Genomic DNA, 17,061 nt, shown 5'->3' with positions numbered 1-17,061 from the left:
GGTGATGAAGGAAGGAAATAAAGAAAAAAGAAGGAAGGAAAAGAAGAAAGGAGAGAAAGAAGGAAGGAAAGTAGGAAGAAAGGAAGGAAGGGGAGGGGGAGAGAAAAAAAGAAAAGGCAAATCTGAATAGAGGTCTGAATAGAATTATTCAGGAGAGTTTCTTGTATTTGACGCAGTCATCCAAAGTGGCGTAAATAGAGCATGGGCTCAGAGCTGGACAAAGGTCCAGCCCGCTGGGTAAGTGGTGTGGGATCTGTGTAGAGAGACCTACTCCAGCTTCATGCACAGGCACAAGACAAGAAGAGAATGAGATCTAGATCAAGTAGAAACTTCTCTCAGGGTGTTCACTTTGAGTATCCCTCATTCAAATTACATTTGTAAATCAATTTAGTTCCTTTAAGTGTGAATTAGGTGCCTGGGTCTTGTTTCGTGCGGTATCAACATGTGTCTCAGTTACTTAGACTTCATATGGAACATTCTCCTTCACATACTCTAAAGATATGATTGACAACAATGTTAATGTTTCTCAAACTTTGACCTGGTCATGAAGAAGAAGGGATACCTGTGCGGATCCATCATCATATGATGCCACTTGCTTAAAACAGCTTAGTTAAGTGTGTATTCTGTGATGTGGGTGTGGCCCTTTCCTCTGAAACCTCTCAAGCCACACGCTCAGTGACTATCTTGTCCTCATCACTAATCTGTGCTCACCAACTGACAACGCAAATATCACACCCCCAGAGCCCTTTCAGAGTCCTCTCTCCTATGTTGAAAAAAAGAAATTCAGACGAATCAACATCACCTTAAATGGGTCACTTTAAAAACTAGATTTTAGCCACCCACCAGAGAAAACCATTAAAACCACCCCCATAGATTCAGCTAGTAAACGTAAACACGACTTTCTGGTTATGGTAAGTTCATCTTTAATTTCTCTGGCCAAGCAATCTCAGAATTTATTCCAATATAGAGTCTCCAAATCCCTGCCGTGAACAAGCAAAGTCCTGCAGTGCTTCTCAGGATCACCCTTTCCTCAGGTTGGACTTTCCACTGACTCTGAGATCTGATCCTACTTAATAGATATGGAGAGTGACTTGAGGAGAGCCGGATTCCTTTTAGACTCTATCACTCGGGGCAAGGAGGTTTACCTTTGCTTTTCTCAAGATTTATCTTTAGAGCAACTGTAGAGTCATAGAAAAGTTGAAAAAAAAAAGGTACAGAAATTTCCTATATCTCTTGTACTCTGCCCCTACACATGTATAGATAGTCCTGCACACTATCAACACCTCCCCCATCAGAGTAATATTTTTTGTGTTTGTTTGGTGGTCCTGGGAATTGAACCCTGGTGAGTTCTAACTCTGAGCTATACTCCCAGTCCTATTATTTATTTATTTATTTATTTATTTATTTATTTATTTATACATACGGTCTCACTAAGTCGCAGAGGGCTTCTCTAAGTTGCTGAGGCTGGCCTCAAACCTCTGATCCTCCTATCTCAACCTCTCAAATACTAGGATTATAGTCATGCACTCCCGTAGTGGGTTCACTGATTTTTTTTACTATTTCCATAGTTTTACACTTTACAGAATGCTGCAAACTTGCTCAATCGGGAAGAATAAATCGGGCACTGAGTCCGTTTGGGACCGAGATCCTCAGAAAGATGGGCAAGGGCTTCGCTTGCAGTTCTGCAGCCACTTATCTGCAGCGATTTTTTCCCTTTTTATGAAATAAACTCCTTTAAGTTCCTATTAATGGCACTAAAAGTGGAGATTCCTCTCCGGGAAAAAAAAATCTGAAATGATTGACATGGACAAATGCCTCTTGTGCAATTGACAATGTTTTAATTTCCATCACCAGTATTTATACCCTATACCCCGTGTAAGCACCAAAGGACAGTAGTGAGGCATTAAGTGTAAACAAGATAAACAGGATAAAAGAAGATCCATGGCGTCACAGTTTAAGATTCGTCTGGGACTAGGTGATTGGAGTCACTCCCCTTGGCCTTTGTCATTGGAATCAAGTTTCTGGCCTCACAGGTGAGCCCTAGGGGGCAAGGTCCGGAGTCCGGAAAGGCATCTGGGACAGGCAGGCATCCCGTAAAGGCGGGGTTCACACGCAAAGTCCGTTTGGGGGAATTCAGTCTTCTAGGATCTCCTCTGATCCTGCCAGAGTCTTTTTGTCTCTAGGGCTTAGTCCAGGCCCGCCTTTATCAAGATCCATGGGCCGCGTTGCAGATTTGTCCAGTCCTGTCTGCTCCGCCATCCCCTATAAGGCAATACTTATATTACAGTTCGTAGACAGGGCAAAAACATTACAACACAGGTGATTGGATTCTATAATTGTTCTTTAATGCATGATCTTGAGGCAGACTTTTGAGTTTTTTTTTTTTTTTAACTGTCCTGCTGCTGAGTCACAAATGGTAGGCTTTTGTTAAGGTAAGAGTTTATCAGCATCTCTTAAGGGTAAAACAAATGGCCCAGATTTCAGATACAGTTTTACATCTCTTTGGGAAATGGGGCAAAAGGTAGATCTGCAGCTTCCCCTGTTGGCAGAGAGGTGCTGGGAGCTAATCTTTAGATCAAAGGACCTGCCTGCGGGAAAAACCGAAAGGAATTTTGCAGCCCCTGAATTCTGGCTGCCCTTTTCTAGAAAATTTATCTTTCATGGACTCAACTTCTTCCACAGTCCTAATTCTTGGGATCCTGTTTTAGATCATCGGAGCTTATTATTGTAGAAATCTAAGAGCAGGGAGTATTTTTGCCAGAGATGATGTCTCCTTTCTTGGGGTGTGGCCTCCGTGGGCCTTGCCAAATAATACAAGATTTTATCATGCTCGTATTTGCCGAGGGGGGACGGTGGCAACAGAATGTCACATAGTTGGAAGAATTCAGTATGAAGTCTTTTCAGATTGGCGTTGCTCACTTAGTAATATGCGTTTAAGTTCCCTCCATATCTTTTCATGGCTTGATAGCTCATTTTGTTTTAGCACTGAATTTTAATATTCTATTATCTGGACAGACCATGGCTTATTTACCCACTCAATTACTGAAGGACATCTCAGTTGCTTCCAAGTTTTGGTAATTATGAATAAAGCAGTTAAAAAATCTGTGTGCAAGTTTTTGTGTGGACATAACTTTTCAACTCCTTTGGGAAATATCCTAGAATATAATTACTGGATAATATGGCAAGGCTATGGTGAGTTTTGTAAGAAATTGCCAAACTCTTTTCTAAGTAACTACATCACATGGTACATTCCCACCAGCAAGGCATGAGAGTTCCAGTTGCTCCACATTGGTATCAGCATTTGGTGGTGTCAATGTTTTGGATTTTTGTCCATGTGTGTTGGCGTTTCATTGTTGTTTTATATTTCCCTGATGACATATGATGTAGAGTATTTCTCCATATTTGCCATTTATATATCTTCTTTGGTGAAGTGTCTGTGAAGGTTTTTGGCCTTTTCTTAAAAATCAGGTCATCTAGATTGTTGCATTTTCAGAGTTCTTTGTATATTCGTAACAGCCTTTTATCTGATATGTATTTTGCAAATATTATATTCCAAGCATTTGGCTTGCTTTTCCATTCTCTTCAGCGTTACTAGCATTTCAAGCAAGGTGGGTCGCTTTATCAAACAAAAGAGGAAGTTGGCTTTAGTTACAAAGGGAAGGAGGGTAGAAGGGGACCATAAACATTCAGGACACCTCATATGTTCTAATTCTAATTCTTGGTGTCCCACTTGGTGTCCCTTCTCTTCCTCTCCCTCTCTCCCACCCTTTCTTCCTTTCTTCTTTCATTTTTTGGGGGGATACTAGGGATTGAACCCAGAGGCATTATGCCTCTGAGCTACACCCCCAGCCCTATTTTATTTTTATTTGGAAACAAGGTCTAAGTTGTGGAGGGCCTTGCTAAATTGTTGAGGCTGGCTGCAATCTTAAGATTCTCCTGTCTCAGCCTCCTAAGTACTGGGATTACGGGCATGCACCACCACTCCTGGGTTGAGTTGGTCTCTTTCTTTATTAGTGTCCTTACACACAAGTGCCCTGCATAGTATTTTAAACTCACTTTCTTGTACCATTTTCTCTATTAGTTGAAGCTCTCAAGTGTAAATGAGGGGAACAATTCTGATAACTTAAGCAGAAAGAAAATATTAGAAGAGTGCAGTTCACAGAACCAACGGGAAGAGTGAAGAACAAAACTTGGCAAAAAAAAAAATTGAAATGAGCCGGGCGTGGTGGCACACGCTTGTAATCCCCGCGCTTGGGAGGCAGAGACAGGAGGATCACACAGGTTCGAAGCCAGCCGCATTGGCTTAAGAGACCGACCCTGTTTCTAAATAAAAATAATATAAAATAGGTAGAAGGGTTTCCAGGAACCCCAGTACCACCATAAAAAAAAAGAAAGAAAGAAATTAAAATAAAACACAGAGAAGATCCTAACCCAGGAAGAAACTGGGCAGGATGCATCCTTTGACATTGTCACAGGGAAGGAAGTGGCTCTGAATTTCTGACATTCCCTCCCCCCTTCATTCCTTTGCATCATTTTATTTGATTTAAATCATGGAGAATCTGACTAAACCTAAGACACATATCCTTTTGACTACCAGGTGTCTGGGAAAAATAATACACTGCCCACCTTCCACTGGCTTGTTGAGTCAAACAGAAAAACAATGACAACTTATGTCCACTAAACTATCACACAGAGCTTTGATTTAGAAAAAAAAAAAAAGTGCCGCCAGGCATGGTGGTGTATACCTGTAATCCCAGTACTTGGGAGGCTGAGATAGGAGGATTGTGGATTTGAGGTCAGCCTTAGCAATTTAGTGAGACTCTGTAAAATAATTAAAAATAAAGCAGAGCATAGTGGCACATGCCTGTAATCTCAGTACTTGGGAGTCTGAGACAGGATTTCAGGCTTGAGGACAACTTCAGTAAGTAGTAAGGCTGTCATCAACCCAGCAAGAGCATGTTTCAAAATAAAATAAAATGGGCCGGGGTATAGTTTGGAGATAGAATGCCTCTAGGTTCAGTTCCCAGTTACACACACACACACACACACACACACACACACACACACTTAAAAATAAAAAGGGCTGGGGGTATAGGTTGGAGGTGTGGTACCCCTGGGTTCAATCTAAGTACCTAAAAGAAAAAAATGTAAAACTACCTTCTGTACTGAAAGAGCTGCTCAAATGTTTCTTTATAATGTTAATTATAGTGATTTTATTCATTATTATTGTGATTTTTATTGAGAGTGGGTGTATGTCATCTCTCCCTCATGAAAGTGTGTATGTATGTATGTATGTATGTATGTATGTATGTATGTATGTATATATTTTTTTCTAGCGTTCTTCAGAACTGCCAACTCAAGATTTTTCAAAATCACTCTTCTCTTTCTCGGTCCTAGCAAGTCCCTTCTTTCCGAATCCAATGAAACAAAGGAATGAAAGCTTTCCAGAGGATTTCATTCTCACGGGCTTTACCAAGTACCCATGGCTGGATCTTCCTCTCTTCTGCGTCCTCCTGACCTCCTACATGTTCACACTGTTGGGAAACATTGCTATCATTCTAGTGTCTCAACTTGATTCCCAACTCCAGAGTCCCATGTATTTCTTCCTCACCAACCTTTCCTTTCTGGATCTCTGTTTCACCACCACCACTGTACCTCAAATGCTGTTCAACTTAGGGGGTCCCGACAAGAACATCACTTATGTAGGCTGCATGGCCCAGGCCTACGTATTTCACTGGCTGGGCTGTACTGAGTGTGTGCTGCTTGGCATCATGGCCTTAGATCGCTATGTGGCGGTGTGTAAGCCTCTGAGGTACTCCGTCATCATGGACCACACGCTCTGCCTGCAGCTGGCCGGCATGGCGTGGCTCACCGGTCTGGCCAATTCACTGCTGCAGTCCACGCTCACGGTCCAGCTGCCCCTGTGTGGGAACCAGGTGCTGGATCACTTCTTTTGTGAGCTGCCTGGTCTTATTAAGATGGCTTGCGGGGACACCACCGTCAACAAGCTTGTTTTATCGGTGGTGGCCACCCTGCTGATAATGGGTCCCCTCTTCATGATCCTTGTCTCGTACGGTTACATTGCTCGTACCGTATTTCAAATCCCTTCTGCTGCTGGGAGACTCAAGGCTTTCAACACTTGCTCATCACACTTACTGGTGGTGTCTTTATTTTATGGGCCTGGCATCTACATCTACATGCAGCCCTCAGGGGATGGTCCTCAAGACCTTATCAAAGTCTTGACTCTGTTCTACTGTGTTATTACTCCTATGGCCAACCCATTCATCTACACCCTGAGGAACAAGGAAGTTCTAGGAGCTCTGAAGCGGCTTCTGAGGAAGGCCATGTCATCTAAGAGAATGTGAGGAGATGATGATTTATTTTGAATGAGAAGGCCCAACAATGTTCTCCTAATATATGGCCCATAAAAAGCCTGATCAAAAGTCAAGAAAACCTCTGCTTATGAAGATAATAACGAAATTCTTAAAATACTTAAAAAGCTATATGAAAAAGGCTTTTGAACTTTCAGTATGGGATCAGTAAAAAAAAAATGCTAAGGGCACCAGCAGGTTTGCCATAAACACATCTGAAAGTAATTACCTGGAAGTGTCTCACTTTGTTAGAACTTTAAAAACATCAAAGAGAAAGACTTCAGGGAATTTTCTTTAAAGTATAAACTTATTTTTGTGAGTTCTTCTGCTTAATTCTTCTAGGAACTTATCAAATAAGAAAGAAGAAATATCAATAGGCAAAAAACTATGATTATTAAATAAAGTTGATTCCAGATAGGCACATGATTCTGTGGTGGGGTATGCCTCCCAGTATTTGGGAGGCAAAGACAGAAAGATTGCAGGTTCAAGACCAGCCTCAGCAACTTAGTGAGAGTTTGCTTAAAAAAGGTGGGGGCTGAGGATGTAGCCTCTGAGTTCAATCTCCAGAAAGTGTACTTGAACCCCCAAAGACATGTAATTTAAATAATGAATGTTTGCTTAACTATAAAAATATTTGGGAAGCCTGAATATGAACCAAACATTAGATGTTAGGAAAACACTGGATTTCCTTAAAAGCATGAAAATGATATTGTTATCTGGGATAACAGTATTATTATTATTAGCAGTACATTTAGGGGTGAAAGCCATGTTTGTTAATTTCCTCAAGAAAATTGGTTGAGATTTTGGATGGATTAGTAAGAGCTATGGCTCACAAGGATTTGAGGATGTAGAAAAACCCCAAAGAAGCTTAAGACAATTTTGTGGGAAAATGACTAGTTGGAGAATTGATTGAGGACAAGCATAGTTGTGGAGAAACAGGAGGTTTTTCCCATAGTCCCAATGAGATATGGTGATAATTTATGAGAGGTGATAGAAATAAATCATTAAAATGTTTTGAAGATAAATTTGGCAGGACTTTGATGGATTTCATGTTAGGATAAAGAAGAGACACCCAAGTAAATGGTTTAGACAAATGGACAAAAGGAGTAAGAGAAAGAGGATCAGGCTTGGGGGAAAAGATCACAAATTTGTCATTAACTCTGTTTTGCTTGAAATGCCTTTCAGACATTTAAGTGAAGAAGGATAAACAATTACAAAATTCAGAAAGAAATTTCAGGGACATTTGGGACACATCGGTGAATAAAATTAAAATGCGATACCACCAACTTTTTAGCAAAACACTTGTTGTTCTTAGAAATGTGAGGTGTGGAGGAGTTTGCAGGAAGTTTAATTTCGCTCACTCACTTCTGTCTAAACATAGATGATAATGGCAAGGCTATGACCAACATCGCTGATAACATAAGATTTTCCAGGTCCCTGTTCAGACTTGGGAGTGTTGGGATGTAAAAAGTGCCTTTGAAGGATGTTTTCCTGCCCTCGGGTCTTAAAGACCCTGGTTGTCACTGTTCTTATGATTCTAGGGATACTCTTTTTCTTGCCCTGTTTGATCCCATTACTTAAAAATGCTATCACTGCCATGGTGGAGGCCTCAGTAGCCCCTCTGTGTGCATCACTACAAGTCCCTCTGGAGCAGCCTCAAAAATAAAAATTAAAATGTGAGACCCCCCAAATTAACCATCAATCTAGGGGTCTCAAAATGGGGGGAAAGACGAGAGCTCAAGATGGCACCACCCAGTCCCAGCCATATGGGGCCCAAGATGGCGCCACCTAATTCTGGCCATGTGGAGGCTAATACAGAAAATCTAGCTCAGGAAGCAGAAATAAAGCCTGACTGGAGCCCCTGTATTGCTACCCTTGCCTGTTATTGATCCAAGAAAAACTTGTCTCTCTGGGGATATATAATCTGTATGTTGATGCTTTTCAGGGCTCAGACCTGGAGCTTTGCTCTCCGAGCCTCACTGGTAAATAAAGAGACATGCTATATTCTTTAAAAAATGGAGGAAAGAGAGAAAAGAAAGAGAAAGAGAAAAGGAAAGAAAGAAAAAGAAATGTGAGGTGGTAGCTGGGCATGGTGGTGCACACTTGTAACCCCACTACATGGGAGGCTGAGATAGGAGAGTTGCAGTTTCAAGGACATCTTCAGCAAGTAGTGAGACTCTCATTAACCTAGAGAGACCCTGTTTCAAAATTAAAGTAAAACAGGACTGGGTGTGTAACTCAGAGGTAGAATGCCCCTGGGTTCCATCCTAGTACCATAAAAAAGTGAAGTGCTTGTAACCTTTTGAAAAGCAATAGACGAGCACCTAATTTTAAAAATACATATATACTTCCACTGAGTAGTCTCATCTGTGAGAGCCTATCATCTGGAAATAAAATCACCTTTGTAGAAGAGGTCACTTATATTCATGATGACAAAAAAACTAGAAATATATTATGGTGGCGTACACCTTAAAGTACTTGGGAGGCTGAGACAGGAGGATCACAGGTCTGTGTCTAGCCTCAGCAATTTAGCTAGGGTCTCCACAACTTAGTGAGATGCTGTTTCAAAGTAAAAAATAAAATAAGCCTAGGGGGTATATATAGGAGGTAGAACACCTCTGGGTTCAATTCCCAGTACAAAAAAAGAAGTGTATGTGTATGATTGCGTGAGCAGGAACAAAAATGTGCAAGAATGCACACTGACATTGGTTGGGGCCATTAGAAAGTGAGGACTTAGGTGGCGGGTGTGGGGAGCTGAAGAATGGGAAATAAAGCCAGGCAGAAAGGGGGAAGCAGAGAGAGAGAGAGAGAAGACAGGGTCCTCTCTACCAGGACCTTTATCCCCATTAGCTTTTCCTGGGGTAATCCTGTGTGGTCCTGGGAAGGAGCTGCTTTGCAGCTGATAAAGAGATCAACCATATCCGGGAAGATGGCGACCAAGAAAAGCAGCATTTGCAAGTTCTGCTATCTCTCTCTCTCTCTCTCTCTCTCTCTCTCTCTCTCTCTCTCTCTCTCTCTCTCTTTCTCTCTCTCTCTCTCTTTCTTTTGTGGTGGTACTGGGGTTCCTGGAAGCCCTTCTACCTCCAGGCTACACTCTCAGACCTATTTTATTTTTGGAAACAGGGTCTCTTAAGCCAGCACAGCTGGCTTCGAACTGGCACGATCCTCCTGTTTCCGCCTCCCAAGCACAGGGATTATAAGCGTGCGCCACCGTGCCCGGCCAACACTCGATCTCTAATGCCACAAAATCAGTACTTTTCATAGCCAGAAAACACTATCAGTAGAGAAATAAAAACTGTAAATAAAAGGGACAGATAAAAAGAAGACTAGAAGAACAACCAGAGCCCAGAAAAGAAACCAGCCCACATTGCAGCGGCAGACACAACACCAGTGCCATCTTGCCTCACAGCACCAGGCTCCATAGAGGAAAGGTAAACAAGGAGCTGAAATGAGCAGCTGCAGATCATTCGTGTGTAATTCAGCAGTTCTTTCAGTGCAAAGAACATCTAAAACTCCCAGTGGCTAAGCTAATCATGCCCTCCAGGGACTCAGAACAAAGCTCAAAACCAATATGCCAGCCTCACGGCCGAGGGCATGGCAGTGGTGCTATAATATAAGCAGTGGCGGCGAGTTCACTATGCCCATGACAGCTCCAGATCAGTGTGCACAATAACCATAAGTGAAATTGCGGCCCCTAAAGGAGAAATCCCAGCACTGCACTCCCAGGGACTGGCGCAGCTTTGATAATCTCCCTGGGTCTGAGATTTTGCAGTCCAACCCAGTGGAAAAGTAGCAGTGGCAGAGATACCACACCCTAGTTGCAGCTCCCCGTGGGAAAACGCCCAGCCCGGCACCCCCTACAGTCTCACACAGTCTCGATTAACTCCCTGGGTCTTAGATTTTGTGATACAACCCAGTAAAGGAGTAGTGGCGGCTCCAATTACCACAGACTCGAGATCCAGAGCACCCTAAGTGAAGTTGTGGTGACCTGAGGAAGAACCCAGAGAAGGCACAAGCTTCTGAAATCAAGGGAAAGAGGAACAACAATGGAGCAATTAATGCCCACAAACCTCACAATATTAGAACCTGATAACACAGAAATTCAGAGATCTCCAGAAGATCAAATCAGGAATATAACTGCAGAAATAATACAGGACCTTTGAAAAGAATTTAGAGAGAGTCTAAAAGAAATAAAGGATGCAACCATTGAAGTAAAGGCATCAATTCAAACTATAAACAATCGATTAGACCACATTGAGAATAGAATCTCGCTCCTAGAAGCTGATCACTCCAAAAAAGAACACATAGTTTATAATTTAGAAAAAAAAGTCAGACATCAGGAATTTGACATTGAAGAAATGTGGGCCCATTTTAAGAGAGCTAACCTAAGAATAATTGGAATAGAGGAGGAAAAAGAAGGTAAAACCAAAGGAATCAACAATCTCTCAAAAAAGTAATAGCAGAAAAATTTCCAAACATAGAGCAAGAGGTTAATACACAGGTCCAGGAAACTTATAGAACTCCCTTTAGACAGGATCAGAGAAGAGGTTCCCCATGCCACAAAATTATCAAAATGACCAATGTAGAAGACAAGGAGAGAATCTTAAAGGCAACAAAAACAAAAGGCCAAGTGACAGTCAGAGGCAAACCAATTAGAATCACTCCAGACTTCCCAAACAAAGTCATGAAAGCCATGGAGTAACATATTCCAAACTCTGAAAGAAAACAATTTCCAGCCAAAAATTTCCTACCCAGCAAACATCTTTCAAATTAGATGGGGAAATAAGAAGCTTCCATGACAAACAGAAACTGAAGGAATTTATATCTTCAAAATCAGCACTAGAGAAAATACTCAAAGAGATTAACTACAAAGAAGAAATAGGTAATACACACCAGAACCAGAGAAATAAGATTTTCCATCCAGCAGACAACTAAGCAAAGAAGAATAAACAGTATTTCAAACAGAAATAAAATCTTAACATGTTAAGAATTAAAAATTATCTCTCATGCTGGGCATGGTGGTGCACGCTTGTAATCCCTGTGCTTGGGAGGTGGAGACAGGAGGATTACACAGTTTCGAAGCCCCTTGCTGGCTTAAGAGATCCTATTTCCATATAAAAATATAAAAAATAGGTCTAAAAATAGCCTGGAGGTAGAAGGGTTCCATCCCCACTACCACAAAAATAAATAAATAAAAATTAAAAAATTTAAATTACCTCTCAGTAATCACACTAAATGTAAATGGCCTCAATTCCCCAATAAAAAGACATAAAGTGGCAAAATGGATTAAAACCAAAATCCATCCATCCGCTGCTTACAAGAAACACACCTTACAAGTAAAGATAGTAACAAACTCAAGGTAAAGGGCTGGAGCATGGTAATTCATCTAACGGAACTCGAAGGAAAGCAGGAGTAGCAACAATGATATCAGACAAGTTAGACTTCAAACCCAAGCTTATTAGAAGAGACAAAGAAGGTCATATTTTACTGGTAAAAGGAATAATCCAGCAAGAGGAAATAACAGTAATCAACATCTATGCCCCAAACATGGGTGCAGATACTTTAATAAAACAAACTCTTTGTTACATGAAGTCACACATAGGTCCCAATACAATAATACTGGGAGACTTCAACACACCTCTCACAACACTAGACCAATCTTCCACAAAGGGTCAGTAAAGATGTCTCAGAACTAAAGAACACCATTAATAAAATGGACCTGTTGGATACATATAGAATATTTCACCCAACTACAGCGGAGTTTACATTTTTCTCAGCTGCTCGTGGAACCTTCTCCAAAATAGATCACATCCTGGGACACAAAATGAGCCAAGAAGCATATCCTGGAGCTTCTGATACTGGAACAAGTCCTGTCCATCTTGCCTGAAGAACCCCAGTCTTGGGTACAGGAACATTATCAATTGAGTGGAGATAAGGCTGTTGTCTTTGCTGGAAGATTTGGAAAGAGAATTTAATGAACCAGGATTTCCAATGGGAAGATGTGGCAAAATACAGCATTTAATGGTTAGATCAACAGGAAAGCCGTGAGGGCAACGCTACTGAGTTTTTGCCCTTATTAACCTTCATTGGTTCTTTCAATTCCTTTTTCCTGTCCTAACTACTGGGGGATTGTTTCTTGAGGGTTCAGTCTCTTTCTCTCTGAAGTTTTCTCTGAAGCCCAATGATCTCTAATGGTCTCTAGGGAACATCCCAAGCAGATAAACTGTCTGGAAGTGCGCTGGGAGGAAGTGATATTTCTGGGAGCTGGACATAAGTCACCAAATTATCTACTCCAGTATTTGGAGACTTTGCTCAAGCATGACTCTTTGGTACCCCATTCCCTACCAAAAAGAAGAAAGGAGGAAGAGGAGGAAGTGGGTTTAGGTAGGGACTCTTGCTCCCCTAACCGAAGCCCTCCTTTATAGCTAAATTATTAATGTCTCTAACCCACACTGTCCCCTGTAATCCTCCCTGGTTCATCTATATCTTTCTTTATAAAGTACAGCCTTTATTCTAGGCCTGTTAAATGACAGAGTTCTCTTTGTTTTCACACATTCATCTTTGCATTTCATCAAGGCATTAAATTATCACATTGTGTTACTTCTTATGCCGTCTCTTTGCAGTGATCTTCTAAATATCTTCCTTGTCTCTACCCTCTGTCTTCTTTCTCTATTAGTGAACAAGTCACCTTTTAAACCTTTCACTTTGACCACATTTTCCTCTCTTCTTTCACATTAAATTACTTTCTCTTTTCTTGTCATACCCACTCGTACAAGTTACTCCAGTCTAGGTTAAGTACCCTCTTCCCTTTTAAAGTTCTTTATACATGCTTTATATTTTCAAAGCATTCCTATTTTTAGAATCTGTCTCCAAAAATAGCAATAAAGTAGTTGAGAGACCCAAGAATTAAGTTTTTTTTCCATTAAATCCTGTGAGCTCAGAAAAAAAAATCTCCATTTTAATGAGCTTGATGGGATATTTACTTTATCTATTTCAGGCCAAAATTCCCTAAAACATAGTTTTTTTGTGTGTGTGCATTCTTAAAAAGAATACTGACTGTTGTTTATAAAGGAATTCTTGAACTGAATCTGCAAGCAATAAACTTTGGGTGGAAAGATTAAGACAGATTTTTTTCCCTAAGCAATGAACATTCTTTTTCCTTTCTTCTATAATTGTATTTGCAATTTAAAGAATTTTTAAAGTCTCAAGTCTCAATCCTTATGAAATATCAGTGAAATCACACAGGACTTACCTAGCATCAGAAATATCACACCTTAATAAAATTTTACTAGTGCAATGAGTGTGGAAAGACTTTCAGGAAAAGTTCAAACCTTACAAAATATTGGCAAATCCATGCAGAAGAAAGCTCTATGGATGTGATGAGTGTCTAAAAGCCTTTAGTGAAAGCTCTGACCTCAGTAGAGATCAAAGAATTTATACTGGGGAGAACCCCTAGGAATGTGACTATTTGACACCAACCTTTAAGAGCCTGAGAAGATTTGCTTGTATGTTTTCATTTAACCTGGTAACAACTGGGTTTGTCTTCTACAAATTAGCATTATTCCTGGAGAAAGAGAAGAACAATTCATTTCTTGAATTATTCATAAAGAGCTAGCACTCAAGGAATTTTTTTTGTACCGGGATTGAATTCAGGCCCACTACACTTCCAAGCTCTACTCCCAGTCATTTTTAATATTTTGTTTCAAAACAGGGTCTTGCTAGGTTTCTGAGAGTGTCACTAAAATGTTGAGGCTGACCTTGAACTTGTGATCTTCCTGTCTCAGCCTCCCAAGTACTGGGTTTATAGGTGTGCCCCACAACACTTGGCTCAAGGAGGCTTTGGTCACCTTGCCTGAGGCAGAAACCTGTGACACTGGCCCAGCAACAGTAGGTTATAATGGGAGTCCAAGAAAGCTTGTTTCCAGGGGATTCTCTGTAAATTGCTGATGTCACTGTGTGCTACACGTCCAGCTAAGATAGTCCTGAGAAGTCCTCCTTGTTCAGTAACATTTATTTCTGTTTTAGGCAGCATTCTTACTGCTGTGGCCCAAAAGACCTTATCACAACAACTCAGAGAAAGGAAGGTTTATTTGCTCACAGTTCTGGAGGTTTCATGGGTTCAGCTCATGTTATGTTGGGTTACATTAGTGGAGCTCATGGCATCACAAAGGAAGAAGAGAGAAAAAAGGAAACATATAATTCCTAAGGTCCCACCCTCAGGGACGACTCCTCAGCAACCAAGCCCCACCTCTAATTTCATTGCCTTTCAGCCATGAGGTCTAGGGGAGCTGGTTAACCCACCCCTCAAAGCCAAAGGAGCTAGCTGATCAAGAAATTTGGATTTGCGTTCTGGCTGTGCCCACCTCAGCACCTCATTTCTCTGAGCTTTGATTACTTCAGCTGTAAAATAAATGGTTTGCATTTTTAAAAGCTATTTATTGTGATGTGCTATACTGGTCTGTTTTTTGTTGCCAATAACACAGACTAGGTACATTATACAGAAAGAAGGATTATTTAAGTTTTTTGGTTCTGGACATGCAAGGTTTAGGGGCTGCAACTGATAATGGCCTTCTAGTTGCCAGAGTACTAAGGTGCCCAGAGCATGGCAAAATACAGGAAGTGTGTGTGTGTGTGTGTGTGTGTGTGTGTGTGTGTGTGTGTCCTAGGTCTTTCTCCCTTTTCTTTAATAGCCACCAGGATTCAATCATGGGGACTTTGCCCTAATGACTTTAATCCTACTCAATTTACAAAGGTCCGACATCCAGAAATCATAGTTGGATTAAGTTTCTATCTTTTTTTTTTCTCCTGCCGAAATGAGGATGGAACCCAGGGGCCTTCAACCTCCAAGCTACACCCTCAGCCCTATTTTTTAGTCTTTATTTTGAAACAGGGTCTCAATGAGTTGCAAAGGGCCTCACTAAGTAGCTGAGGCTGTCAGAGAACAGTGATCCTCCTGTCTCAGCCTCCCGAATGCTGAGATTACAAGCGTGCACCACCACGCCCGGGATTATATTTCTTTTTTCTTTTTTTTTTTTTTTTGGTGGTACTGGGGTTCCTGGAAGCCCTTCTACCTCCGGGCTACACTCCCAGACCTATTTTTTTACATTTTCATTTTGGAAACAGGGTCTCCTAAGCCAGCGCGCGCGGCTGGCTTCGAACCTGCGCGATCCTCCTGTCTCTGCCTCCCAAGCGCGGGGATTACAAGCGTGCACCACCACGCCCGGGGTTATATTTCAACATATGAAGTCTCAGGGACTCCCAATCCGGAGCCAAACTATATATGTGCATATATTAAAATACACAATGTGTGTATAGTTAAATAAAATAGCACAAAGTGAAAGCATCCTTGTAACCACCAGGGTCAGAACATTATCAGTTCCCAGAGGCCTGACTTATTGTCCCTTGTGAACTCTATTCCTTTCCTTCTCTGTGCTGTGGCTTTGAATGCCACTTATTAGTTTTCCCCTGTTTTGGACCATACATAAATGGAACCTGAAGTATGAGTTCCTCTGTGTCTAGCTTTTTTCACTAGAAAAATTATCACTGTGGTTTGTAACTGTAGCTCATTCATGTTCGTTGTTGACTAGTATTCCATTTTATGAATAAACTTTGATTTTTTAATCAGTCCTAGTATTAATGGACACTTGGGCTGTTTCCAGTTGAAAATGGTCACTGGAAAATGCAGCCAAGACAAGCACATATTGAAATTTATAATGCTGATTAGGGGCAAGCATGTGTGAATTTCTGTTGATTGGATCACAGAAAAGACATTTTTCAACTTTAATAAATATTCTGAGTTCACCAACTTACAGTCACATGCAGTGTATGAAAGAAAAGTGAGATAGGCAAAAGAAATTTGGATCATGAATAGTAGGTATTTGTTGCTAGCAATACTGGTATTGTAATTTTAACACTAGCTTAATTATAAAGTAGAGAAAACTGAGTGCATATATTGAGACTGTTGGAGACAGAATTTTCACCGTGGGTAAAAGAGAAAACTATGTGTAATAATAAAACGAAAAAGAATTCTCTGGACTTCTATATAAATAGAAAGTGTAGAATCCTGATCATATATATCCCCCTTCTCCAGAAGTAATAATATATCCCAGTAGCAATGAGCTTATCTGAAAGGGAAATCAGACTAAGAAATAGGGGAGATCAAACTAAGACAGCAAGACAGGATCTTTCCCGTTTCTCCCCCACTTCTCTCCCCTTATCCTGCTTGTGCTGACACCACGCTTGTGGTTAACAAAGGGAAAACTGTGTTCCAGCTGCATAGCCGGCTGACCTCGACAGTTGCAACCTGGAGATAGCCTTGGGACTAAAGTAGAATGTGTGCAGACGTGCTTGGAGCTGGATCCGGTGGAAGGATCACTGTATTCTTGGAATAACCACAAGGTTTGCTGATGTTTGCCAAACCTTTATTCCTTTGTTTGTAAGACCTATAAAAACCCCTGCGCCCAAAGCTCGGGGCTCTCAGCCTCTGTTCAGCTTTGCTGGTCATGCTTTGAGCCCCAGCATGCTGGAAGAATAAAACCTTTGCTTTTGCACGAAGAGAGTGGCTTGGGGTCCTCCTTGGTTGTCGCACGGAGCGCCGATCTCAACATATCCATTGCCCAAAATCCAGATCTCGAGTTTCTGTAGACCATGCTCCACTAAAAGAAATCATAGCTTCATGTAACAAGGATGG

At 41.2% G+C, this 17,061-nt stretch overlaps 1 protein-coding gene across 1 annotated transcript; it reads left to right on the top strand.

Moving 5' to 3' along the window:
• Positions 1–5,420: 5,420 nt before the first annotated feature.
• Positions 5,421–6,365, top strand: LOC308273244 (olfactory receptor 2B11-like; the record flags this gene model as incomplete). The annotated part of the gene is made up of 1 exon (XM_080710327.1): positions 5,421–6,365. The coding sequence occupies one exon, from the start codon at positions 5,421–5,423 to the stop codon at positions 6,363–6,365; it is 945 nt and encodes a 314-aa protein (XP_080566453.1).
• Between the last annotated feature and the right edge of the window lie 10,696 nt (positions 6,366–17,061).

Source organism: Muscardinus avellanarius (assembly GCF_963383645.1).
Source record: "Muscardinus avellanarius genome assembly, chromosome: 14".
NCBI classification, from domain to species: Eukaryota; Metazoa; Chordata; class Mammalia; order Rodentia; family Gliridae; genus Muscardinus; species Muscardinus avellanarius.
Note: the sequence above shows the minus strand (reverse complement) of the source record. Positions and strands in the feature narration are given on the sequence as shown.